This window comes from Impatiens glandulifera, chromosome 1, assembly GCF_907164915.1.
Source record: "Impatiens glandulifera chromosome 1, dImpGla2.1, whole genome shotgun sequence".
Classification (NCBI taxonomy): domain Eukaryota; kingdom Viridiplantae; phylum Streptophyta; class Magnoliopsida; order Ericales; family Balsaminaceae; genus Impatiens; species Impatiens glandulifera.
This window is the reverse complement of record NC_061862.1, coordinates 112,299,257-112,327,026: the sequence shown is the minus strand read 5'-3', so window position 1 is coordinate 112,327,026 and position 27,770 is coordinate 112,299,257. Positions and strand designations below refer to the sequence as shown.

General features: G+C 26.9%; 2 protein-coding genes across 2 annotated transcripts; one reads left to right on the top strand and one right to left on the bottom strand.

Annotated features, from left to right (window-relative positions):
• Positions 1-2,717: 2,717 nt before the first annotated feature.
• Positions 2,718-5,626, top strand: LOC124919583 (probable polyamine transporter At3g19553). The gene is made up of 2 exons (XM_047459852.1): positions 2,718-3,874; positions 5,015-5,626. The coding sequence occupies exons 1-2, from the start codon at positions 2,895-2,897 to the stop codon at positions 5,496-5,498; spliced, it is 1,464 nt and encodes a 487-aa protein (XP_047315808.1). The 5' UTR covers positions 2,718-2,894; the 3' UTR covers positions 5,499-5,626.
• Positions 5,627-9,512: 3,886 nt separating this feature from the next.
• LOC124919249 (PXMP2/4 family protein 4-like) lies at positions 9,513-11,471 on the bottom strand. Its single transcript, XM_047459486.1, has 4 exons — positions 10,991-11,471; positions 10,703-10,925; positions 9,864-9,988; positions 9,513-9,766 (listed from the first exon to the last, which is right to left on the bottom strand). The coding sequence occupies exons 1-4, from the start codon at positions 11,333-11,335 to the stop codon at positions 9,680-9,682; spliced, it is 780 nt and encodes a 259-aa protein (XP_047315442.1). The 5' UTR covers positions 11,336-11,471; the 3' UTR covers positions 9,513-9,679.
• Positions 11,472-27,770: the final 16,299 nt, after the last annotated feature.

Sequence of the window (27,770 nt, the reverse complement as noted above, 5' to 3'; positions counted from 1 at the left end):
TCTTTGGAGACCATACCACATTATGCTAATCTACCTCATGTCCTCTTGTTCTAGCCATTTCCCATGCCTTTCTTGTAATAAATTTCTCATTGCTTTATGTTTTCCAGCATATTTCATCATTACTTTCATTTAGCTGCTTCTGCCTCATTATGTTTAACATTCTACTATCTTCTGGAATAAGCCTCAAAAGTGAATCACATCTACCTTCATAGACGTCTCTAAATGAGTATTTGATGTATTCTCTTCTAACTCTGTTTCCTTGCATTTCTTATTTGAATATAATGAGAATATTATCCAGTCAATGATCATGCCAGAATAGTACCCCTCTTCCATTTCTAATTGTGGTTTTCACCATTTGAAAGGCATCTTTTCTTATTTTTAAGATTTTCTTCAATGACCATGTCATTCTTTCTTCATGTCTAGATACTTAGACAACTTATTTTCCAATATATGCATTTGTTAAAATTATATATTTTAAAAGGATAAAACATTTCACTTGGCATGAAAATTGGATTACTTCTTAAAAAACCATCTCTTTCTTAAAAAAGTCATCCCCTTCTAACAAATTGAAAGTGGGAAACAAATTAATTAGAGACATTGCCTCGTAACATTTTGGTTATTTGTGGTTTCTTTTGGGATTTTGTCTAACAAAATATGTTTGATGAAAAAATAGGTTATTTTAATTTTTTATTTGCTAAATTACTATAATATCTTTTCATATTTAAAAAATGATATTTTACCGATAAAAGTAATGATATTTTAATATTTAAGTTGATAAAATGAGTAATTTGATGATTAGAATTATAATAATACGATAGAGAAAATATGTAAAAAACTAGATAAAATCTATAAAATAAATCCTAAAACCTATCTCAAACATCGAGTTTTTAAAGAAAACTTCGCAAACAAATAAATGTAAAAAGAAAAGTTAAAAAGTTTTTATTCTTAAAATTACAAACTTTTAAACTTTGTTCCTTTTTATCTTTACTGAAATGATATATCAAATACAAAAAATAGTTAAGTCCACAATGATATATGATAAACTAATTATGTGAAAAAGTGTTTTATAAACTATACTAATTCGTGCCCATGGGATCCCACCCTCTACTACCAATGTAGCATGCTACCTCTGTGCCTTAGCATGCTACCTCGGTGCCTTCTCACAAGCAGAGAGGCAGTATTGTAAATAAAAGAAGACCTTTTTCTTTTATTTAGAATACTGCCCCTCTGCTTGTGAGAAGGCACAAAGGTAGCATGCTACATTGGTAGCAAAGGATACTTCCTCCTAATTCGTGGATAGTCTAAAAAAATTATTAAAAACGTTCTAAATTAAAAATAAAATAATATTACTTTTTAAAATAAAAAACATTATTAACATAAAAATAAAATATCTAATAATTTTTTTTCCTATGTTCTAAAAAAATATTATCTTACTATCATTATAATCACTTTAACAAATTAAAGAAAAAAAAAATAAAAAAAAAGTTGTATTTAAAAGATAAACTTTGAAAATAAAAAGACAAAAGGTGAACTAAAAAATAAAAAATGTGAAAAGTGTATAAAGAAAATGGTAGAAATATCAAATTAGGACCACTTATTTAGTTTCATAATTAGAATTATGAAACTTTTCTTTCAAACTTTATTTTATAATTAAGACAAGATAATTGAATTAAAACAAATAAGTGGATATCAAACAAGATATATATATATATATGATACTTGAATAAAATTAAATTTACATATATGTTTTTGTTTTAAATAATTTTGAGTATAATCAATTTAAGTAATAATTAACAAGGTTTTGTTTTAAAAACAGTTTCGGTCTTCAACCCGGTTTTTTTAGCGAACTTCGGTTCAACCGGTTCGATCGGTTAAACCACTGGTTGGACCGGATTTTAATTATTCTTAAAATATAAATATATATAAGTAAATTATATATATATATATAATCAATTAAACATATATATTTATAAAATAATAAAATATATCCTAATTAAAATATGAAACTAAATATTTTGTCTATGTTAATATCAAACCAAATATTGAAATATATTTTGTAATCAAAAGTCAAAATCATATAGGACGTAAAAAACTGTAAATAAGTCAGAAAGAAACAAAATGGGATCTCTGAAATGACAGTTATTATGAAATGACAGTTATTAATAGCTACGAATACTTTTAAAAACTTCTCCATTGATAGGGAGATGAAGATAAACACTTCTTTCGTTTCCACATTTTTGCACCAGAGACTTTCTCTCTCTATTCTCACAGATTATAGATCTGGGTTGATTTTCTCTTTGCACGTAGACCCTCATTTTGCTGGTTTTCTCTTCTTCTTTCTCTTTCTCTGTTCGCGAGGTTCAGAAAAAAGAAAGAATATCACTATGTACCTTTCGAACCGGAAATTTCCGGTTTGGTTTTCCGGTAGGATCGTCCGATCGGACCGGATTTTGACCGGTTCGAAAAGTTCCCGTATGAAAGTTAAAAACCGGATCGTCCTTTGAAACGTTTTGCGGTCGGACCGGTTGAACTGCCGGTCGGACCGCCGGTCGGACCGCGTATTTTAAAACCTTGATAATTAAGTTTATCGAACTGATGACAGAATTCAAATAATTCCAAATGAAATAAGTGAAAGGAGGTTTAACGAAAAAAAAAAAAAAAAAAAAAGAAATCTATACATGTTTAGTTGACCAGTAGAATTCAACCCCATCATCATTTCATCGTCGATTCTTTTAGAACTGATCCTACCCAGGTATCAAAGATTCATCCTTTTCTTTTCTTTTCAAATAATCATGAATTCAATCGATCTTCCATAAAAGCACAAATAGGAAAATAGGGTCAAACAGATCCTTCTCATCTCCTCCACCAACACAGATAGAAGATATCTGTGTTTGATGGAAGAAGAAGGAATGAAAACCGATGATCCGAAAACCGATTCCCCATCAAAATCAAACCCAAAACTTACTCTCCTACCCTTAATCGCCTTAATCTTCTACGAAGTATCCGGCGGTCCATTCGGTGTGGAAGATTCCGTCAAAGCCGGCGGCGGCCCTCTTCTAGCCCTACTCGGATTCTTAATCTTCCCCTTAATTTGGAGTATCCCAGAAGCATTAGTAACAGCTGAACTCGCAACAAGTTTCCCTGAAAACGGCGGTTATGTGGTTTGGATCTCATCAGCTTTCGGACCCTTTTGGGGTTTCCAAGAAGGTTTCTGGAAATGGTTCAGTGGAGTAATGGATAACGCCCTTTACCCTGTTCTATTTCTCGATTACTTAAAACATTCATTCCCAATTCTAGATCAAACCCACGCTAGAATCCCCTCTCTTCTTATCATTACATTTTTATTAACCTATCTCAATTACAGAGGTCTTCATGTTGTTGGGATTTCAGCTGTTCTTTTAGCAGCTTTCTCTTTAAGTCCTTTTCTGATAATGGGTTTCCTCTCGATTCCTAAGATTCAGCCGAGAAGATGGCTGGTTTTGGATCGGAAAAAGGTGAATTTGAGAGGTTATTTCAATAGTATGTTTTGGAACTTGAATTATTGGGATAAGGCTAGTACCCTTGCCGGTGAGATTGAGAATCCGAGTAAGATTTTTCCCAGGGCTTTGTTTGGTGCAGTGACGTTGGTTGTTTGTTCTTATTTGTTGCCACTTCTTTCTGGTACCGGAGCTTTGTCGGCTGATTCTGGTGAGTGGAGTGATGGGTATTTTGCAGAGGTTGGTTTGTTGATCGGAGGTGGTTGGCTTAAATGGTGGGTACAAGCTGCGGCGGCTATGTCGAATATGGGTTTGTTTGAAGCTGAAATGAGTAGTGATGCTTTTCAGTTGTTGGGAATGAGTGAGATGGGGATGCTTCCTTCTGTGTTTGCTTCAAGGTTAGTTTTGTCCTTTTACTTTTAATTTCAGTAAAAAAAGTTGCTTTGATGAAGAACATATGAATGAATCTAATTAGGCCTATAATGAAGATCAATGAACAACATATATCATATAATCTAATTAGGCCAATAATGAAGATCAATGAACAACATATATTAAATGGAGATCAATGAACAACATATATTAAATGGTCATGTGTTTAACCCGCGAGATTAGTTTCTCATGACTCCTGAATTCGAGCCCGTCAGACTGGTTAGGTGTGTTTTGCGAGATATGTATTTAATCCATTTAAGTGTGTTTTTGCGGGATATGTATTTAATCCATTTAAGTGAATTTTGCGGGATATGTATTTAATCTGCGCGAAGATTAATCGCACTCAAAAGAAGGAGACAATGAATCTAAGGCCGTGATTATTTGGATAACTAATTTAGATTATTTGAAAATAACTTTCTTCCTTTGATATTTTAGATGTTTTTCTTTTAATTTAGGAAATTATTGGCCTTTTTACCTCAAAAGAATACTTAACATTTCTTCTCTTAGCTAGACACTAACCATTGTCAATCGAAATATCTTAGTGTGCATCGATCGGGTGTTTTTTTGGGGGTTTTATAGATAATATATATTTTTTAAAATAGTTTTTTGGGTTAGTATACCAAAACACTTTAATTTTTTTTAGTTAATAAAGAGTAATTTTGATATTTTAATATAAAAAATGTGATTATATGGATGGAATGATAGTTAGATTTTAGTTAAAAAAAAAAACCTGAAATCCCAAAGATCAATCAGGCTCTTAGGGTGGGTTGATATTTTAGATGATATATTTAGTGAATTGATATTTTAAATGATTATTTGAACAATGAATTAATATTGACATAAATTGAGTTATTTCAGATTTAAATAATCAAGATTGAACAAGGCCTAAAAAGATTGCAATATTTGTCACAAATCTATCATAATATGAAAAAGTTATATTGTAATTGAAAGTGATTTTTTAGATAAGATTGAATTTTATACTATGATTAATATTATTTGCAAATCATTGTAATTTTTTATAAATATGACAATTTTAGATTTTTCTAAATGTCATTTACTAGCTTATTGTCTCAAAGTGGTTTAATTTGGGATTTTAATGATTTCAGATCGAAATACGGGACACCAACATTGAGCATCATTTGTTCTGCTACGGGCGTGATCTTCCTATCATGGATGAGTTTTCAAGAAATCATCGAGTTTCTTAACTTCCTATACTCCATTGGAATGCTTCTAGAATTCGCAGCATTCCTAAAGTTAAGAATAAGTAAACCCGAGCTTCATAGACCTTACAAAGTCCCTTTGAAGACAATTGGAGCTTTCCTTCTTTGTGTACCTCCTTCTTTCTTGCTCGTTCTAGTTATGTGTTTGGCTTCCGCCAAGACTTTTGTTGTAAGCGGAGCTGTTGTCATTGTGGGGATGATCATGTACGCGATTTTAACTATCGCTAAGGAGAAGAAATACGTTGATTTCATACCCGAGAAAGAGATGATCACAAGTTATGCATGTGTTGAAGAAACAATGGATGGGGATTCGGTAGGGTTACTTTTGTCCGAAGATCCAGTTGGATCCTCAAGGAAGAGTGTTTTATAGCTTAAATTGAAATGTTTCAAGAAAGATTGTTGTTTTATAGCTTAAATTGAAATGTATCATATGTTCCATACAAAGGTGTACAAACAATGGTTTGGTTTCATTAATGATGAACTTAATTTTTTTTTTGTCGATAACCAAAATAAGATTAACTTGAGTCCCAAAATAATAATATGAGAGAACAAGTTCAACATTGTACGTGAGTCATTTACCTACTTAAAATCTTGATGACATAAATGTTACGTAGTTGGTTATCATCCTTCAAATACTACAATGCTAGGGTCTAAAATCAAGGCCTCGGTCCTAGAATAATTCTAGCAACCTTTCTCAGCACCCGTTCTTGATCCTAGTGTGCACATGGGCCAGATTTCTATTTTGTTGTATTATTATTTTGTTTTGCTTTCCTTTTCTATTTTACAAACCGAATTCTGTTATTTCTTAAAATTGTTGTAACCGAATATTCTGGGGTAAGACATCACCTATATAAGGCTGCTTTTTCTTCCTCAATGACCCATGAATGAAATGATGAAGATTGACTTCGCTCCCATTTGTCTATTAATTATTATGTATTGTTTGATATAGACCAACAGTATTTCTCTTCGCACCTTTGGTTCTTCTATCCCCTCCCCCAAATTCTCTATCAAAACCTTCCGATGCCTTTTGATTGTAGAATTTCTACCGGTCCTAAAAATCAAGAACTTGATTCTTGAACCCATAACATACCTTACGAAACCAGTTATAACATTCTTGGTATAGTATAATAGGAGTATCCATTGAAAAAAGAATGAATTAATCAAATCAAATGATTCTATGTCTCAATCTTTTTGACTTGCTCTTACAAATACAATGCCAATGAAAAATTATTAGTAATCATTTTTAGAAATTGAGAGTGAGAGAAAGAAAACTTTTCTATAAATTAAAGATAAGATCAGCTTATCCACTTATAGTTACTAACTAAAAGCTGTCTTTTTTATTTATTTTTCATAAAAAAAAAAGACTTTCACTCACTTAGAGCTAGAGCTCATAGTAGAGTTACCTTTCTAGTCACAGTCACGTGGGATGAATAAATAGATAAAATTGATCCGTTTTTTCGATTCATATTAAATTCAATTTAAATTTATACAATTCGTAATCAAAATTATTTTACATAAGAATTGGATTAAATACGTATTAAACAATCTAAACTAAAAAATATTTATTTATTATTTTTTTTAAAGTGTTGATTTGAAATTTTTTAATAATAATTTTTTTTAGTTAATTAATAAATTTTATTTATATTTAATAAAAAAAAGTGAATTAAGTATATTATATATATATATGTTTATATTTATTTATATATATATATATAAGAAAATATAGCTATAATTTAATTAAAAAATTAATTTAAAAATTTTATTATTATAAAAACATAAATTTTAATATTATAAAAACATAAATTTTTGTGGTTGGAATGAATTCGTTATTTAAGTGATGGAAATTTGATTAGAGGTGAGAGAGAAAGGAAGAAAATATATTTTATTTTAAATTATTTTGGATTAATAATTTTGATTAATTGGATTATTCAAATTCAATTCCAATTAACACAGTTTAAATTTAATTCAAACTAAAATAGTTAATTCAAATGACTCTTTAAGATAATTCATTTTAATATTTTATTATTTTATTATTTAATTTTCGATTTATTTTATTATTTAATTAATATATTTAATTATAAAAAAATATTATTAAAATTTTGATATTATAATTAGTTTTGTTAATTTATAATTTGAATTTGAAAAAAAATATAAAAAATTTTGTTTACTAAGTGATGCTTAAATAAGTAAAAAATATATTATATTGAGATGAAATATAATTTAAAAATAAATAAATTGAAAAATATATATTTATTTAGATAGTTTGGTCACAAGGGTTAAACACATAACTCGCAAACACACTTAACTATTTAACCAAGCGCATAATTTGCCACATGACGAGCTCAAACCCAGGACATCTTTAGAAGACTGGGTATCCACCTGTCAATAATTTGGATAATTCTATTATTCGAACTCAATTCGATCCAACCTCAATCATATTCGAATTAGTATTGTTGAATTCTGATATAATTTCGGATTAATCCATTCGATGCTCAAACCTACATGTCACCAACTGATCGAGACAAGTTTTAGAATCTTTTATGGAAAACACACCTTTCTCAACTCAGAATAAAATAAGACTCTCATCAAAGATCAAATAAAGAGGTACATTCAAGGTTTATGGAAAACGAGTTAAGCGTATGGACGTGCAAAATGAAGATAGACATGGCATGGTCACTTAGAAAGATTCTCAAGCTCAAAGATAGTGTCCTTTCGGTTTTCAATATTCGAATTGGAGATGGTCGTGGAACACTGTTTGGCATGATCCCTGGTTTGAAAACCAACCTATCATTCTAGAGACGGGATTTGAAAGAGTCCGAATAAAAAGAGATTGTCATAAAGGCACTATTCGGGATGTTAAAAACGGGGAATGGGATGGTCTTCTGTGGCGAACTCTAGAAGATATAAGAGTTCTTAACTTCATTCACACTTTGCATTTTGATGATACTATTGATACTCGTGTTTGGAGTGTTGAGAATGATGAGAAATTTAATACAAAGCTAGCTTGAGAGTCGATTCATTATAGGGGAGACAATGTGGACTGGTTTCATGTTGTTTGGTCTTCTAAGGTTATCCCGATGCACCAATTCATCATGTGGTTGTTGTTTAGAGAAATACTCTCAACTAGGGATCGTATCAAAAGGTTTATGGACATACCTGGTTCTAATTGCCTAATTTGTGAAGGGAATGAAGAGACAATGAATCACTTATTCGGTTGCTGCCCGTTTACTCTTGAGTTGTAGAAAATATTCTCGAAATCAATGGAATTGACATATTTCCCTTTGGAATGGATAGACATCAAGGAGGTTGCTATTATGAAAGTAATAGGTAATCAATTCCGCTCGGATTTGTTAAAATGTGTGTTTGTATCTATTGTTTATCATGTATGGACGAAAAAAATTTAAAAGCATTTTCGAGGGTGCGATGTGACGTTGAGGATGTATGAAGGAGTATTACAGTTGATTGCAACTCACTCACTCGTACTTGGAGGCGAATCCCAAAGAATGAGCAAAATTGGTCTTTATGTCAAAATTGGAGCATGGATTACGATAAAATCAGGCAATTTAGTATGTTTAATGCGAGATTATAAACTAAGTGTTGTTATTTGAGTTGTTTGTATGCCTTGTTTGTGATGTTCATTTGTTATGTTGTTCCGTTATTTAAAAATTAGAGCAAATTTTTGTTTTTCTCTAATTCATAAATTCATTTATTTTATTTTTTTTACCTTTTTGATTTTTTCTATAATGAAATGACAAAAAAAATAAATAAAAAAAATAAGAGTTTGCATTCAACCTCTAAATAAGAAATGGAACTCAATTACTTAAATTAATAAACCCTTTATATTGATATTGAGTTAATACACTTGTTTGAAAACGGGTAAATACATGCCAGCTCCGTGTTTGGTTTAAATTATGTTTGGAAATGTTTATATAAAAAACATTAATAATTTTCTTATAAAAACATTTTTTAATAAATATATTATTGTTATTGAAATAATCATAACAATAGAATATTGTTTTAGTCTTAAAAATAAATGAAACCTGCAACAAAATAAAATTCCTAAATTTTTAGTATTCTTTTATAAAGGAAGCTAGAAAGAAAGAATTCCTGGTGTGATCAGAAAGAAATCACGAACTAGGTGGCGTTTATTCTGATTTCTGCCATTGCTCGATTATCAGATAAACAAGGAAGATCGGATTTGAGCGCAAAAAGCAATCAGAAAGAATATCGAAAACCACATTCTTTCAGTTCAATCTCCCCACAATACACATGGACTTGATCTATGGAAGTGAGGATTATTGATATTCTAACAACAGCATTTGCGAAAAATGAAATTTGATGTTCAATTTTCTTGTGGAGGTTTGATTACAAATAAGCCTTATCACACACAACTAAATGAACAGGTTTTCTTTAGCAAAATAGTCAACATACAGTAACAACTACGAAACAGAAACAACAATCAGATCGACTAGTGATATTATCAACTTGATTACATAAACAAGATGTTAAAAACATTGTAGATTGCCTCGACTAAAATGAGTCTGGTTGAATTCAAGCGACGGTTGCTGTTTTCTCTAAACTTGCCATGTATGTTAAGTAGATAGTCCATAAGTATGAAAATGAATTGCTCACTAGTGGCTGTAATAGAAAAAACAGGAAGATTAAAAAATCAATAATGGTTTCATATGTTACATGGACAAACGAGTAATCTTGTATGGTACATTATTATAATTACCTGTAAGTGAACTGGGAAGAATTTGAAGGTTAGGAAGTCGCAAAATGGCCAATACATTATGCCACTTAACATCGTCGGAACAACATCTCTTTTCAACCTTGATATTATTTCTCCCCTACTTTCACCTGAAGATCAAAATGGTAATAATCAAACATTAGTCCAAACAATCAATGCAGATTGTAATAACTGCTTCATTTCGAAAGCATCATTTCTCATCTCGGTGTTGATTCAAATGGAATCCTGTTTCGCATAATATATGAACAGGCCACAACAACACTTCACGTTTGGAAACATAACTTAGTAAGACACAGATCAATCTCGATATGAATCTATCCAGAAACATAAAGTGTTCCACATTTGATTGGATTGAGCGATGGATCACTTCATCTCAAAAGCCAATTTATCCAAATCTCATTGTAATCAGACGGTTGTTGAGAGGTGGGTCAATTTACCATGGATTAGAATAAGATATATTGGTCTTACCTAAGAGACTAGGTCTTAGTTTCAGTTTTGATTCCGACTAAAAATGCTCTAATTTATAAGGGGACATGTTAACAACCCATAGAAATAAACCCGAGTCAGAAAAAATGAATTTAAGATATATCTTTCTTTCATTAGTCCCTAGTAGCACAAAGACCTCGCACACTTGGGAAGGAAAAACAAGTCATATGTGCACAAGTTATGAGTCTCATGACAATGTTTGTGAAAAGTTAGGAACAAAAACATCAAAGAAACACAACATGACAAACAGATATAACAAAAAGAAAGAATGTCAAAAGCCCAAGAAATCAAAAGAGGTATATGAATCTGTATGAACAGAACTGTTCAAAGATTGATACCTTGTAAGGCTGCATTTGTTGAGAAGAAAACAACGGTCATACAGGGACCATAAACAGCTTGACCAAGAAACATCTTCTTGAAGGTTGTAATCATATCTCTCTTAGGGAGGATTCTTGACATAAAATTGAACCAATAATGAAGTGTTGGTCCCAAAATCAACAATCCATACACCCCCATTCTTAATGTCCTCACCACATCATATGTTTCTGTAGAGATTAATGTCTGTTCTTCCACGTCAGTCACACATTAACAACATTCAAAAAAAAGATAGAAGATGTTGCCGTTACCTGAGATGTCAAATCGGCTGCGGCATAAATAAGTGCAGAAGTGACACTTTTAGTGAGAACAGGGCGAGTTTTTACCATTCCCAAATACCAACTTACAAGAGTACTACCAGTTTTAGAAGAATTGATCAGATTCATAGGAGACAACCCTTCAAGATCTTTTGCTTTCTTCAAAACAGATGAATTTGATGACTTGAAGAAAGCCCTTGTTTGGTGGAAGCTTTCTCGACGGGTAATCGGAGTAACTGCTCTAATAAACTCCGACGTCGTGGATTGTCTGTAAATGAAGGTTTGGTAAATGGAGTAACCACTGCTCTTGCAGCCATTTCTGAAGGAACTTGCATTCATCTCTCTTTAGTTTCTCTTTCCTTTTCTTGTTGTGGGTTTCATTCAAAAGAATCAAAAACCCTCAAAAGGTACGGGTTTTGTAGGAAGAGAAGAAGAAGAGAGGCTTGAGAAATTGAAAACAGCCACTGTCCGTGGAGCTTCTTTTAGGTTTCTTTTTTTCATTTAAACAAAGACTCGCCTTTATATGCGTGGTATGTATATTTGTTTTTCGAATGTATTTAATTTAGTAATGAATATTTTCTTATTTTTGGTATGATTTTTGACTTTAAGATGTCTAAATTTTAAGATGATGACAATAGTCCACCGCTAACATTTCAACTTTCAGAATATTATATTTAGTTTGAAAAGAATAAATAATTTTTTATTCAAATTATTATCTAAAAATATGCAATTCAAATGAATTTTTTATTTATTTAAAAGACTAAAAAATTATTAAATTTGAAGCAGGGGATGACCCTGAGTCCATGACTATAGTTATAGTGTTAATTTTATTTTTCAAGTAAAATCTCATTTTTTTTATTTACAGAAAAACAAAAATAATGATTTTTTTTTAGATATATTTGTATCTTATTGACTATTTTTTTTTTAATGAGGGATGTGTTCATATATAAAATTGTTTATTTGATCATATTTTTATTTATTATTATCTAAATCATAATGTAGATTTAAAATAATTACATATTTGTTTTTTTAAATAATAAAATAAAATAAAATAAAATCATATGATTATTATTATTATAATTATTATTATAATTATTAAAAATTAAATATTTAATTCGGTTTCTTTCAAATCTCACAATTTAACATTTTTTATTGTTAAAATTATACACAAACATCCATATCCATCTTGATGGTTTAAAATCATTAACTTATTAAGTAAAATTTATAAATAAATAAAATATATATTTCCCTAATTTAACTACTAAATTTAAGCAAAATAAAGATATTCACTATCAATTCCCTAATATCATGATATTGACTATCAATTCTCTAATATAATGTAGTTAAAACATTTCATTGGGTTCCGTAATTAAACACGCAACTTTTATTTATTTATTTATTTATAAATTTCACTAGATATTATATAAATATATAATAAGTTAATCTGTTTAAAACTATTAAAATAATTAATTTTTAAATAACTTTAATAATAAGGAGTTCTAAATTATAAGATTGGATAAAAAGAATTTGAAATGTTAATTGGTCCCAATAAATAGCCTTGTAATTTTATCAAATATTTTAATTAATTTTTTATATTTTTAATTAATAAATTGATTGAAGGGATGAATTATTTAAATAATTTTACTTAACCAGACTTTTAAACTTTTAAGGCAAAATTGAAAAAAAAAAAACAATTGTTTCACTTTTATTTTGATAATATTTAAATGAGAAAGAAAAAAAGAAGGGTAACTTTACCTTTTATTCATAATAAATTAATGTTTTAAAAAAAAATAAGAAATTGACTCACAAGTTTTTGAAAAGTTATATTTAATTTATTTAAAATAAATTGAGCATTTTTAATTAAGTATTATTTATTTTGATTATTTTAAAATGCTAATTTATACTATTATCTTTATAAAAAAACAAAATATTTACATAGCGAGTATATAGGTTTCCGTAAACTCGAGAGTAGTCATAAATGTGTGATATCATCATGACTCCAGCTCTCGTTTTCCTCTTTCTCACGTCAAACGAGTTTCCAACATTTTAGGGCCGAAAAGTTCTATATTAACTTTTAAACTTTTGTATTATTTTCAAATATATCCTTATACTTATTTTTCACTGAAAATTTTATTTTAATTTACAAATTAAACATCTTCTACACTTGAAATTTAGTACGATATGAAATAAATTAATGCAATCCTGTAGATTAATGTAATAAGGAGGCAGATTCTAATGAATATAATAAAAAATACTTTTTGGCAAAGTATATATACATTAATTTGGATTTATTATAATTTTTCAAGGACTGATTTAGTTAAAAATCAATATTTTTTTTGGTCGGTTCAAGTCTTCTTAGCCATGTTGCATTTCTCATCTAGCCACGTGTCCCATCGCAAAGTTGATCACTATATACGTGTCTTCCTTTTGGGATGTGAAAAAACATGTGCCTATTATAATTTAGGAATGCATAAATTTCCCCTTAAAATAGTTCAATACAATACATCCTAAAATTTCAAATCTATCATCCACTACCTATCATTTTTATTTCTTTATTAATGTTTTAAAAAAAATATATGAAGTATGAAATCACCACCTAATGATAAAGTTCTGTCGAGTTTTGAAGTTGAATCTAGACTAAGAGAGCATGATTGAGTTAAAATTAAACCCTAAAATCGTATATGAGACTAGGACCATAATAATAATAATAAAATTTGTTAAAATAGAAAAATGTTACGTTTTATGATTTATGATGTAATTACATTTGTTAATGATCACGAGTTCGATTTTAACTGAAAACGCTTTAAGTTAAAATAGAGATTAAGGTGTTAGTTAGTTCTCTAAATATTTTATAGAATAGATTCATAAGAAATAAATTTAATTACGTTCCTTCAAGATAAAATTATTTAAGACTCATTTAGAAAAAATGGTAAAAAACGGGACCCAGAATCGCACGATCGGACCCGATTCAAACCCGAAAACCGGGTAGATGAGTGACTCGAACTTGATTGGCTGACTTGACGAGACCCGACCCAGTTTTAAATATTTTTCTAAAGATAAATGTTTTTTTAGAGAAATAATTGATGATGAAATTTTGGTAAGAGAACGAAGGAGAAAATGACTTTACATGCAATTTAAGAGGAGTGATAGAGTGAGAGAATTTGGTGAGGGAATGACGTGACATCACCTAGTTGGAAAATATAAAAGTGGGAGGAAAGAAAGAAAAGAGAGAAATTATTTGATTTTTTCAGCGAATAAGATTATCACACGTCATTCCCTCACCAAATTTCCTCACCTAATCATTTCTCTGCAATTTAATTATCTAATAAAATAAATTTCACTCAAATCTCTTTTCCATATATATATATATATATAAAAGGGCATAAATATATGATTTTATTAAACCTAACCCTAATTTTTCAACTAACCAAAATCCTAACTTCTCTCTTGCTTTCTCTTTCTCTCTCAAATTACTCTTTCTCTTTTTCTTTCCTTCTATGTCTTTTTTTAACCAATATTGGTGGGTTTTAAGTTAACTTGGGGTGTGTGTATGGGGAACGATTATGGGTCTATCAAGAGAAAACGAATGTCACCGAAAGTAGTCAGCATGAGACGATGGACACGAAGAAAGAAATTGAGATTTGTGAATAGTATTTTCGAGTTGAGTTTTGGGCTCGATTTAATTATTAGGTATCTGAAACAATCGGGCCCGATGTGCGCCGATCCTAAAACTCACAATAACTATCCAAACGCAGGCCCATACGGGCATCCCCAAATATTAAAATATTTTATCTTGCATAAAAATTATAAGTATTAATATAGGTAATAAGTGAACATATTAATTAATAAGTTTTAAGAATACATTTACTAAAATAAAATAAATATACAAAACCTAATAAAATATAAGAAAATTTGAAAAATTAAATTAATTAGGTTTTAAATAATAAAAAATTAACTATATAAATAAAAAAATATGAAAATATAATTTAATGAATTTCATCCTATTTTAATGAAAATATAAAATAAAAAACGAAAAAATATAAATAAGAACAAAAATATAAAATCGTGATAAGTACATGTTATCAACAAAAATAAACATTGGAGATTAGGATTATAGAATATTAATGAATATAAATCGGATTATAGAATATTAATGAATATAAATCATATAAATAGGATTATAGAATATTAATGAATATAAATCGTTTTGAAAGAATAAATAATATATTAAATTTTTTATTTAAATACCGAACCAAATTAATATAACTGTTTTAACTTATTTATTAATATTAATTTATATTTAATTATAAATTTTGAAATAATTTAAAATTAATAATTATAAAAGATTATTTTATCCTTATATTTATATAAATTATTGTTTTAATTTTTATATTTTACCTTTATAAGTAATTTATATTATTAATTATATTGAAATTATTAAAAAATAATATATAATTATTATATAAATGTAGTTTTAAAATAAATAATACAATTATATGATTTACATTATTTTATATATAATTCTTTATATTTTAATTTATATAAATAAATCTTATTTATATATTAATTAAAATTTATATATTATTATAAATATTTATATATTAGAAAATATTGTTGGTATAAAATAAAATATTAATAATTATTATTTTAGTAAAATTATATTTAAAATATAATAAATAAATTAAAATTGAATTAATTTCAAGAAGTTCAAGTCCCAACAAAGCCAACTCGATAAAGCCCTATATATATTATATATATATATATATATATATATATATATAAATAAATTAAAATTGAATTAATTTTAAGAAGTTGAGGCCTAGACAAAGCCAACTCGATAAAGCTTGTTTTATTTAGAATTAAAAGAGAATTAATATACATCCCCATCATGATTCCTGCTTAAACTCAATAAGCTTCTAGATGGGACTCATAACATTTTGGTCTCTTAAATCGACTTTACTTTGGTCTCTTAAATCGACTTTACTACTGACTACCTTGGTAGGGTGTAGGTAACCCATTAGAGTTCGCATATTATGGATGTCAAACATCAATATTCAGCTTTTGTCGCCGATCGATCGATGGTAGTTTGCTTCTGTCTTTTAGAGACTATCGCTGGTCCATGTTTGACGCATAACCTAGAAACTAACCTTTCGACTGTCAAAACATGTTGCCCAATGATCAGCATCTGAAAAAATTTCCATAGACATGTTGTTATTATAAGGGTAGAACAACCCATTGGAAGGAGTGTCTTTTAAATATTGGATAATTTACACAGCCGTCCCCCATTGAAGAGATGTTGGATTTTGAAGAAACTGGGAAGTTGTTTAACACAAAAAGATATGTCCAGTCTTGAAATTTAAGATAAAGCAATTTGATGATTAGTCTTCTTTCATTGGTTGTTCATCTTTATGTCGTAGTTTGAATTCCTTGATTATTTGTATTTTAGTTGGTTTATATCTTGATAGTCATGTATCTTTTAAAATATCAAGTATGTATTTCCTTTAATTTGATTAATAAACAAATCTTTTATGATCTATTATTTCAAACCCTGGGAAATACTTAGCATCACCAATGTCTTAGATTGAGAATTTCAAAATTAATTTTTTTTTCATCGTGGTGATTTTACTCAAACAAATTCCAGCTAAAAGAATATCATTAGCATAAACAATAATTGTAGTAATCTGTTTTTCATTGACTTTAATAAATATGTAGTTATCATGTTTATATTGTTTAAAACGCATTGCAATAAAATAGGTGGAAAATTCAACATTCTATTATTTTTTAATTCATTAAGACTTTTATTTAACCGGCAAACTTTTACATTTAATAAATTTTTGCGTGACTCCATATATATTTCTTCATTCAAATCGCCAAGAAGAAAAGCGTCGCTGATGTCAATATGATGTAGTAACCACATGTTCCTTATAACAAGAATTAATAGAACTAGCATTTAGTCCGTGCATTTGCACGAGTAATAATATAAAAAACCGTGAAAAAAATTACGGATAACATTTTAAAATTTATTTTTAACCGTTTTAAGTTTATGGGTGGGTCAACCCACAATCCGACCCAAGTATCCATTTACTCAACATCATTATATATTAGTTAGTTAAAAAGTAAAACTTATATTAATATTAAAACGTCCCGCGTTTATTAAATTTGGTGTTGAATTTAAAATATAAAGTCTTTGTAGCCTAGTTGGTTAAAGAGTTGTACTTGTTTTGTTAAGTTGCGAGTTCGAAACATACCTTTAGCATTTTTAATTTTATTTTTAACCGTTTTAAATTTAAAAACGGGTCAACCCACAATCCGACCCAAGTATCCAAATTAACCACAATTCTCGACCCGGCAATTCAGACACTTTAAAATTAAGCTTCATTATATATATATATAGATTCTAATAGTAAATGTCTTAACTACTTGTAAGAAAGAATTATGAAAATCGATTACAAGTTTTTGATAAAATCCCTTTTGCAACAAGTGCCTTAAACTTGTCAATGGTTTCATTTAAGTTAATTTAATTTTTTAAATCCATTTAGAATCAATTACTTTCTTTTCATTAGGCTGGTTAACTAACTCCCAAGTTTTATTCTTGTCTAAAGCATCAAGTTTATTTTCATTGATTTATTCCAATAATCAAACTTATTAACTTCTTTAAAAGTACTTGGTTAATGCAAGTTTGAAATATTTCCAAGAAGATTTAAAAAATAATTATCTTGACAAAAAGATACCTAAGGAAAAGTATGTGGAGTGTATTGACTGTAATTAGAACTCATAACATAATCTTTTATCAAGCTGGTTTTTGACAAATTAATGTTACTTTTTCTAGTTTCATTATGTATATTCGATTTAAAATGTTTGAATAAATATTTATTTCTACTTAATTAACATTTTTTAGAATTGAGGAAAAGATTATATATGAATGTCATTCTCACTTAGGCCTTGTTTGAGGAAGTGATTTTTTGGATTTTGTCTGGGTTTTATCCAAAAAACCCTTGTTTGATAAGAAGTAGGAAAAACTGGTTTTTAAAATTTAAAGACTAATTTGCCATTTGACTTTAGAAGATATGGTGTAGGTGAGAGAATGATGGTTTAGAGAGAGAAGATAAAATTAGAGGATAGTTTTGGTATTTAAATGATAAAATTATTTGATTTGATGATTGATAAAATGTTTGGGTTTTGGGATAAAAACTGAGTTTTATTCCAAAAACTCCTTCATCAAACGAGGCCTTAGGTTTTGATTATTGAATTTTTTGAAGAATTAAGTGGATCATCAGACATAAAATCATTAGAACTATCAGCTTTTGGATTTGTATAACAACTAGCATTTAGTCCGTGCATTTGCACGAGTAATAATATAAAAAACCGTGAAAAAAATTACGGATAACATTTTTAGTTTAATTTTAACCGTTTTAAGTTTATGGGTGGGTCAACCCACAATCCAACCCAAGTATCCATTTACTCAACATCATTATATATTAGTTAGTTAAAATGTTGAACTTATATTAATATTAAAACGTCCCGCGCTTATCAAATTTGGTGTTGAAATTAAAATATAAAGTCTTTGCAGCCTAGTTGGTTAAAGAGTTGTACTTGTTTTGTTAGGTTGCAAGTTTGAAACATACCTATAACATTTTTAATTTTATTTTTAACCGTTTTAAATTTAAAGGCGGGTCAACCCACAATCCGACCCAAGTATCCAAATTAACCACAACTCTCGACTCGGCAATCCGGACACTTTAAAAATTAAGCATCATTATATATATATATATTAGTTAGTTAAAAAGTTGAACTTATATTAATATTAAAACGTCCCGCGTTTATCAAATATGGTGTTGAAATTAAAATATAAAGTTTTTGTAGCCTAGTTGGTTAAAGAATTGTACTTGTTTTGTTAGGTTGCAAGTTCGAAACATGCCTCTAGCATTTTTAATTTTATTTTTAACCGTTTTAAATTTAAAAACGGGTCAACCCACAATCTGACCAAAGTATCCAAATTAAGCACAGTTCTCGACCCAGCAATCCGGACATTTTAAAAATTAAGTATCAATATATATACTAGTATGAAACTCTACGTTGTACGGAAAAAAATATAAACGAAATTTTTATAAAATATTTAATTTAATAAAAGAGAATATATTTATATAAAGAGAAAATATATAATATATATATATATATATATATATAATTAGAGAAAAAAATAGAAAAAATAATAATTATTAATTGTTTCATAATATAAGTAAATTGTCTAAAAATAAATAATAAACAAATAATATATAAATAATTGTGGAAAAATTATGTAAGGAAAAATATATTTATATAAAATTAATTATGAAATATATATATAATGTGAGAAAAAAGAATGATTGATTAAAACTGAAAACAATAATAATACAATACAAACCAAAATGCTTGATTTAATTTAAACTATTGAAAACAAAATAAAAATTTAAGTTAACACAATATTAAGCAAACATTCATAAAAAAAATTAAATGTATAACTTTAGTATAATTAAGATATCCTATATTATAATAATAGTTAATAATGTATACTAATAAAAAAACAACTTCCATAAAATGAAATTAAAAAATTGTAAAATAAAAAATAAAAACTAAATTTTTTGTCTTTTTTGTCATATCTCTTCAACAACTTTGTCTGTTGCTCCTCTCTAATAAAATTTAATTAACATATAAAACACATTTCAAAAACTTAAATAAGACATTAAAATAGATAATAAAAAAAAACAATTTATTTGATCACAAAAAATTGAAAAATAGCTCTTTAACAGCTTTGTTTGAAATTGATGATTCTCCCTAATAAAATTTAATCAAATATATATAAACTTTTCAAATATCTAAATAAGACATTAAAATTGATTAAAAAAACAATTTATTTGATAAAAAATTAAAAAAGTACCTCTTTAACAATTTTGTCTGAAATTGATGCTCCTCCCTTAACAAAATTTAATTTAATATATAAAACACGTTTCAAAGTTGAGCATAAAGATATCCAAAATATGTTTACCTGTTAAGTAATGAGTGATTGACTTGGATCAAACACTTTTATAATTATAAAATTGTGTGATTTTTTCTTGAGGTTGTAATCAGTAATTTTAACTTGGAACACAAGTTTTCGCGATGACATTGATGATAACGGCAATGGTAAATTTTTGTCACAACTCGGATGTAATTGTAACAAATCTGAAACAGTTAGATTAACTAACTTATTTACAACTCTATCAAAAAAACACAAATAGTGCAGCTCCTGACTCGTCACCAACCTCAATCTCTAATTTATATCTAAAATAAAAACAAAATAATTAATGAAAAAACAAAATAGTTATAACTAAATATATGAATATAGTTTGTTAATGATCAAAGAGACAAAAATAAACACCTTGGAGTAGGATTTTTTATAACTTTAACACATGAGTTGCAAAAAAAAACATCGCCCTCGAGCGTTACTTTTCTGCGACAATCATCACAAGAGTAGTAAAACCAACCATTGTAGTTGCATACATTATTGATTGTCGCTTCAACGGTACGTATACATTCCTGTTAACCAATAAACCAGTAAGATAACTATAAAAATATTGAAATACCAATTTTACCAACCTTGCTTTCCTCATTTGACAATAGGTTGTATAATTCCTCAATTGTGTGTCGATCTTTCATTATCTCTTCTTGTAAAGACATCGAACTTTCAACAGTATCATCCAACAAACATACTTGAGATGGATGGACATCAAATCTACAATTAGTTGAGTAAAGGTGGCACAAAAATAATAGTCATTAAAACAACAAATATTTAAACAAAGAGTATTATTTAAAGAAAGACAATATCAACCTTTCTCGCATAGTCACCACCTCTGGAATCATTAGATTTTGAAAAACTTGTGTGCCCGTTGTTGAAGAAAGGACATGATGACCTATTGAAAGCACATAAAAATGGTTAACACAAACATATTAAGACATAAACATATTTTTTTTACAATTCATACCTTGGTATAACTTGACAAGAAAGTCGGTCACAACTATTACGATAGGATCTTGGTTGTTAGATCCTTCAACAAATTCAAATTTTTCGGCTATGTTTCCCCATAAAGTTAGATTAATATCTTCTCCACTATAAAATAACACATAGAAAAGGTAAAAATTAAAATATTTAATAGAGTAAAAAAACAAAAGAACTCATTTAACTTATAGATTTATAAATGACCAACCTATCAAATTGAAGGTTTAAAGCACGTTTTGCAACTGTGTTATATCCAGTTTTGCTAAAAGTCTTAGAGCCCAAACTGATAAGACGAGCTATAATAACTATAACATAAAAAAGGAAAATGTAAGTTAAAAATTAAATGAAAGACAATAGTTAATCAAAACACTACCTGTTAGTTGTGAGCAATTGTCACTTCTAGAAATAACCTCCTTGTAATCAGAAAAACTAAATTTATATCTCGGAATATTTAGAATCTCAGAAAGTAGCTAAACAAAATTTTCAAAGAGTTTGGAACTGGTTTGTACTGAGCGTTTGACTTGACAACTCGAAAATTTTGAAATATGTACATGTTACCCTCCTTTAATAAGTTTCGATGTCTTGAAACAAATTGACGATCGATGCTGACGTGAATAACCGCACCCTATAAATTACATGTTAGTTTGTACTAACATACATTAATATATAACAAAATATTAAACACACTTACCTCCTTGTCTATTAATAAGAAATCAACACTTAGCAATTCATTATTTTTTTTTAGTATTTATTGCATCCCACATGTTCATAACTCTTGCAACTAAATGTTTGTAGTTGCCATCCGTAGTCAAATCTAGAATTCCAATCCAATGGAGGCTTGTGTGTCCATTTTCTGATATTTTGATATGAATTGACATTATAATAGTTAGTATAAAATATAAACATAAAAATAAAATTTAAAATAAAAAAAAAGTAAAAATAAGAAAACTTTAAAAATATTTATATGTAAATATAGATTGAATAATAATAAAAAATTAAATAATATAATATATTAAATATGAGAATAAAGACAAATATTATAAAATAATGAGAAATAATAAATATAATATATTTAAAAAATTCTTTTATGATTAAAAATAAATATAGTGTATTAGCTTTTAATAGATTCACCATCTTCGGTAAAAATAGTTATTTATTTTTATGAAAATTTAATATATTATGCAAAACATTTTTTATATAAAAACATTAAGAATATTTAAATAAATAATTGTATTGTTATAATTAACGAAAATATATGTGAAAAAATGACCAAATATTTAAAAATCAGATGTTATGGACATAACAAACACATTTATTATAAAAAAAGTATTTATATATCATATGTTAAGAATAATAATAAATTATTAATATAATATGAATATATTAAAAATGAGAATAAAGATAAATATTGAAAAATAATGGGAAATAATAAATAATTAATTGAATGTTATAATAATATTTCAAAAAAAAATTATTTATTTCTTTTGTGATTAAAAATAAATATTATTAAATACATTAAAATTTATCATGTAAAATTGTTTGGAATAGAAAAAAAATCTTATACTCAAAAGATAGATAGAGATTATCTTTTTTTCAACTAATAAAACTATATGTATTTAAAAAAATTAAATATATTTAACCTAAAAAATTAATTTTATTTTATTAAATCATAAATTATAGTCATTACTGAAGGATGAATATTATATTGGATAACTTCAACTAAAGTAATTTTAAAAATATTTAGATTGAATAATAATAAAAAGATTATTAATATAATATAAATATATTAAATATGACAAATATTATAAAATAATATGAATAATAAATTAATTAATTAAACGTTATAATAAGTAATAATAATATTTAAAAACAAATTGGAGAATAGAAAAAAAAATAATATGCTAAGAATAAAGAGATTATATGTATTTAAATTTTTTATTTTATTAATTAGTCATAAAATTTAATCAAAAGATATGACGTTGTTGCAGCGGCCTGAAATGATCAAATTCCTGGAAAAAAACAATGAACAATAGATTGGTAAAACATAACATATTACCAATTTAATTATTGAATGAAATAATGATGTTGATAGAGAAATTGATGTTAATATAATTTAATTATTACTCACTTTAACCAAGATGGAATTCAAAAGATAGGACGTTGTTGCAGCGACCTGAAATGATCAAATTCCTGAAAAAAAAACAATGAACAATAGATTGGTGAAACATAACATATTACCAATTTAATTATTGAATGAAATAATGATATTGATAGAGAAATTGATGTTAATATAATTTATTTATTACTCACTTTAACCAAGATGAAATTCAAAAGATAGAATGTTGTTGTAGTTGCCTAAAATGATAAAATTTGTGAAAAAAATGACCAAATATTTAAAAATTAGATGTTATGTACATAACAAACACATTTATTATAAAAAAAAGTATCTATATATCATATGTTAATAATAATAATAAATTATTAATATAATATGAATATATTAAAAATGAGAATAAAGATAAATATGAAAAAATAATGGGAAATAATAAATAATTAATTGAATGTTATAATAATATTTCAAAAAAAATTATTTATTTCTTTTGTGATTAAAAATAAATATTATTAAATACATTAAACTTTATCATGTGAAATTGTTTGGAATAGAAAAAAAATCATATACTCAAAAGATAGAGATCATCTTTTTTCAACTAATAAAACTATATGTATTTAAAAAAATTAAATATATTTAACCTAAAAAATTATTTTTATTTTATTAAATCATAAAATACAATCATTACTCCTACTTTGACTCAAAAGAATGATGAATATTATATTGGACAACTTCAATTAAAGTAATTTTAAAAATATTTAGATTGAATAATAATAAAAAAATTATTAATATAATATAAATATATTAAATATGACAAATATTATAAAATAATATGAATAATAAATTAATTAATTAAACGTTATAATAAGTAATAATAATATTTAAAAAAAAATTGGGGAATAGAAAAAAAAATATTATGCTAAGAATAAAGAGATTATATGTATTTAAATTTTTTATTTTATTAATTAGTCACAAAATTTAATCAAAAGATATGACGTTGTTACAGTGGCCTAAAATTATCAAATTCCTGGAAAAAAAACAATGTACAATAGATTGGTGAAACATAATATATTACCAATTTAATTATTGAATGAAATAATGATGTTGATAGAGAAATTGATGTTAATATAATTTAATTATTACTCACTTTAACCAAGATGGAATTCAAAAGATAGGACATTGTTGCAGCGGCCTGAAATGATCAAATTTCTGGAAAAAAAATAATGAACAATAGATTGGTGAAACATAACATATTACCAATTTAATTATTGAATGAAATAATGATGTTGATAGAGAAATTGATGTTAATATAATTTAATTATTACTCACTTAACCAAGATGGAATTCAAAAGATAGAATGTTGTTGTAGTTGTCTAAAATGATAAAATTCCTGAGAAAAAAAAAAGCAAAACAGTGAAAGCCGCAAAAGGAGACCGAATAGGCAGAATATCACTCTTCTCTCTTAAATTGAACCTTGTTGATGTAAAATTATTTATAAGAAAACAAATATTTAGATAGAAAAGAAGATGAAAAGTTGGGTTGATTTATTTTATTGATTTAATTACAGTTATACTGTTTATGTTTTTCATAATTATTGTTTTTGTGTTAAATTTTATAATTATTATAATATGATAACTGAAAGTTAAGTTTTATATTATAATTAATATAATATAATAACTGAAAGTTAAATTTTATAATTAATATAATATATAATTGAAATTTTTAATTTTATTGTAGGTTTTAATGTTTTATAATTAGTATTTAATGCAAAACATGATAACTATATTTTTTTTTTCTAATTTATAATTAATATAATGGGATAACGGAAAGTTACATTTTATAATTAATATAATATATATTTGAAATTCTTGATTTTATTGCAGGTTAAGTTTTATATTATAATTAATATAATATGATAACTGAAAGTTAAATTTTATAATTAATATAATATATAATTGAAATTATTAATTTTATTGTAGGTTTTAATATTTTGTAGTTAGTATTTAATATTAAACATGATAATTTTTTTTCTATTTTATAATTAATATAATGGAATAATTGAAAGTTACATTTTATAATTAATATAATATATATTTGAAATTCTTGATTTTATTGCAGGTTTTAATGTTTTATAATTAGTATTTAATGCTAAACTCAATTAATATAGATAAATATTTGGTTTAATGTGTATATGTAAAATATTAATATATTTTAATAATAATTATAACATTAATATATATATATACAAATTAAAATTAATTAATATATTTACAGTGAGGGAAAGAAAAACAATTCATAAATGAAGAGAGAGAAAAATATGAAAAAATACCTTGTGATATGAGAATTATTTTGGAGAGAGCGTGAAGTACACCCTCAACATTTCAAATTAAACGTTATTAGATATATATAGATATCGATTAGTTAGTTAAAAAGTTGAACTTATATTAATGTTAAAACGTCCCGCGTTTATCAAATTTGGTGTTGAATTTAAAATATAAAATCTTAGTAGCCTAGTTGGTTAAAGAGTTGTACTTGTATTGTTAAGTTAGAAGTTCGAAACATGCATTTAGCATTTTTAATTTTATTTTTAACCGTTTTAAATTTAAAGGCGGGTCAACCCACAATCCGACCCAAGTATCCAAATTAACCAGAGCTCTCGACCCGGCAATCCGGACACTTTAAAAATTAAGCATCATTATATATATAGATTAGTTAGTTAAAACGTTGATCTTATATTAATATTAAAACGTTCCGCGTTTATCAAATTTGGTGTTGAATTTAAAATATAAATTCTTTGTAGCCTAGATGGTTAAAAAGTTGTACTTATTTTGTTAGGTTGCAAATTCGAAACATACCTCTAGCATTTTTAATCTTATTTTTAACCGTTTTAAATTTAAAGACGGGTCAACCCACAATCCGATCCAAATATTCAAATTAACCGCAGCTCTCGACCCGACAATCCGGACACTTTAAAAATTAAGCATAATCCGACCCAAGTATCCATTTACTCAACATCTTATATAGTTAGTTAAAAAGTTGAACTTATATTAATATTAAAACGTCCCGCGTTTATTAAATTTGGTGTTGAATTTAAAATATAAAAGCTTAGTAGCCTAGTTGGTTAAAGAGTTGTATTTGTTTTGTTAGGTTGCAAGTTCGAAACATACCTCTAACATTTTTAATTTTATTTTTAACCGTTTTAAATTTAAAGACGAGTCAACCCACAATCCGATCCAAATATTCAAATTAACCGCAGCTCTCGACCCGACAATCCGGACACTTTAAAAATTAAGCATAATCCGACCCAAGTATCCATTTACCCAACATCTTATATAGTTAGTTAAAAAGTTGAACTTATATTAATATTAAAACGTCCCGCGTTTATTAAATTTGGTGTTGAAATTAAAATATAAAATCTTAGTAGCCTAGTTGGTTAAAGAGTTGTATTTGTTTTGTTAGGTTGCAAGTTTGAAACATACCTCTAACATTTTTAATTTTATTTTTAACCGTTTTAAATTTAAATGCGGGTCAACCCACAATCCGACCCAAGTATCCAAATTAACCACAGCTCTAGACCCGGCAATCTGGACACTTTAAAAATTAAGCATCATTATATATATATAGATGTGCGTCATATTCATTGGGTGAATGAAATTTTTCAGAAACCGTATATGATTTTTTTTTAAATTGACATCTTTATACACATGATTTTTTTTTCCAGTTTCACAGTCATATAATTTGTATTTTTTTTATTATGGCCTATGTTGCACAAATACATATACATTACATATACGACGATATGAAATTTTTTGAAAATATAGAATACAATACTTTAATTATGATACGCAAATTATTAAAAATTAAATTTTTTTATATATATAACTAGTAAAAATGGCATCAGTAAGGACTAAAATCGTTACAGAAAACCCTAAAAGCCATTACTAATAAGTTTCAGTAACGATGTCGTTTTATAAAAAAATGAATGTTACTGATACTTATTTAGTATGAGTTTCAGTAAGGGCACTATAATTTAGATAATCGTCATTGATATGATATTAATATCTATAACGGCATTTGCAAATGTAAAGCCGTTACAGATATTAGTATAGTAACAGTTTTGTCAATAACATTGTCGTTACTGATACCTGTATCTGTGACGACTCTCCTTTTATCAATGCCATTACTGATGCTAGTATAATCTAAGATAAAAAATCAAATTTAACTTCAATTTCAATGTCGAAATGGCTGTTCTCGTAAACCCATTTAGAAAAAAAACTAACCTAATACAACTAAGATAAAACAAACATAATCAGAGATGCTAAATAAAATACACTATCAATCATCATCGTTAATGTTAATTATCATTAACGATTTAACTCTCATCATGAGCTGAAGCCTTAGACATACCGCCGACATCTTATTATCTCTCGCAACATTCCTAACAACATTGGCCTGTTCCATTTGCACAAGTAACATGTTCCTCACCATCTCCATCAATGAGAATTACTATTGCCATAGGAAGATCAAGAGTTTCACATGTAACATGCATAAAAACGAGAGAAGCATTTATAGCTATATACACAAGGAAAAAAGAGAAAGAACAAATATTTTTTCTGTAATACCTGAGTTTGCCAAGAACAATACCAAAC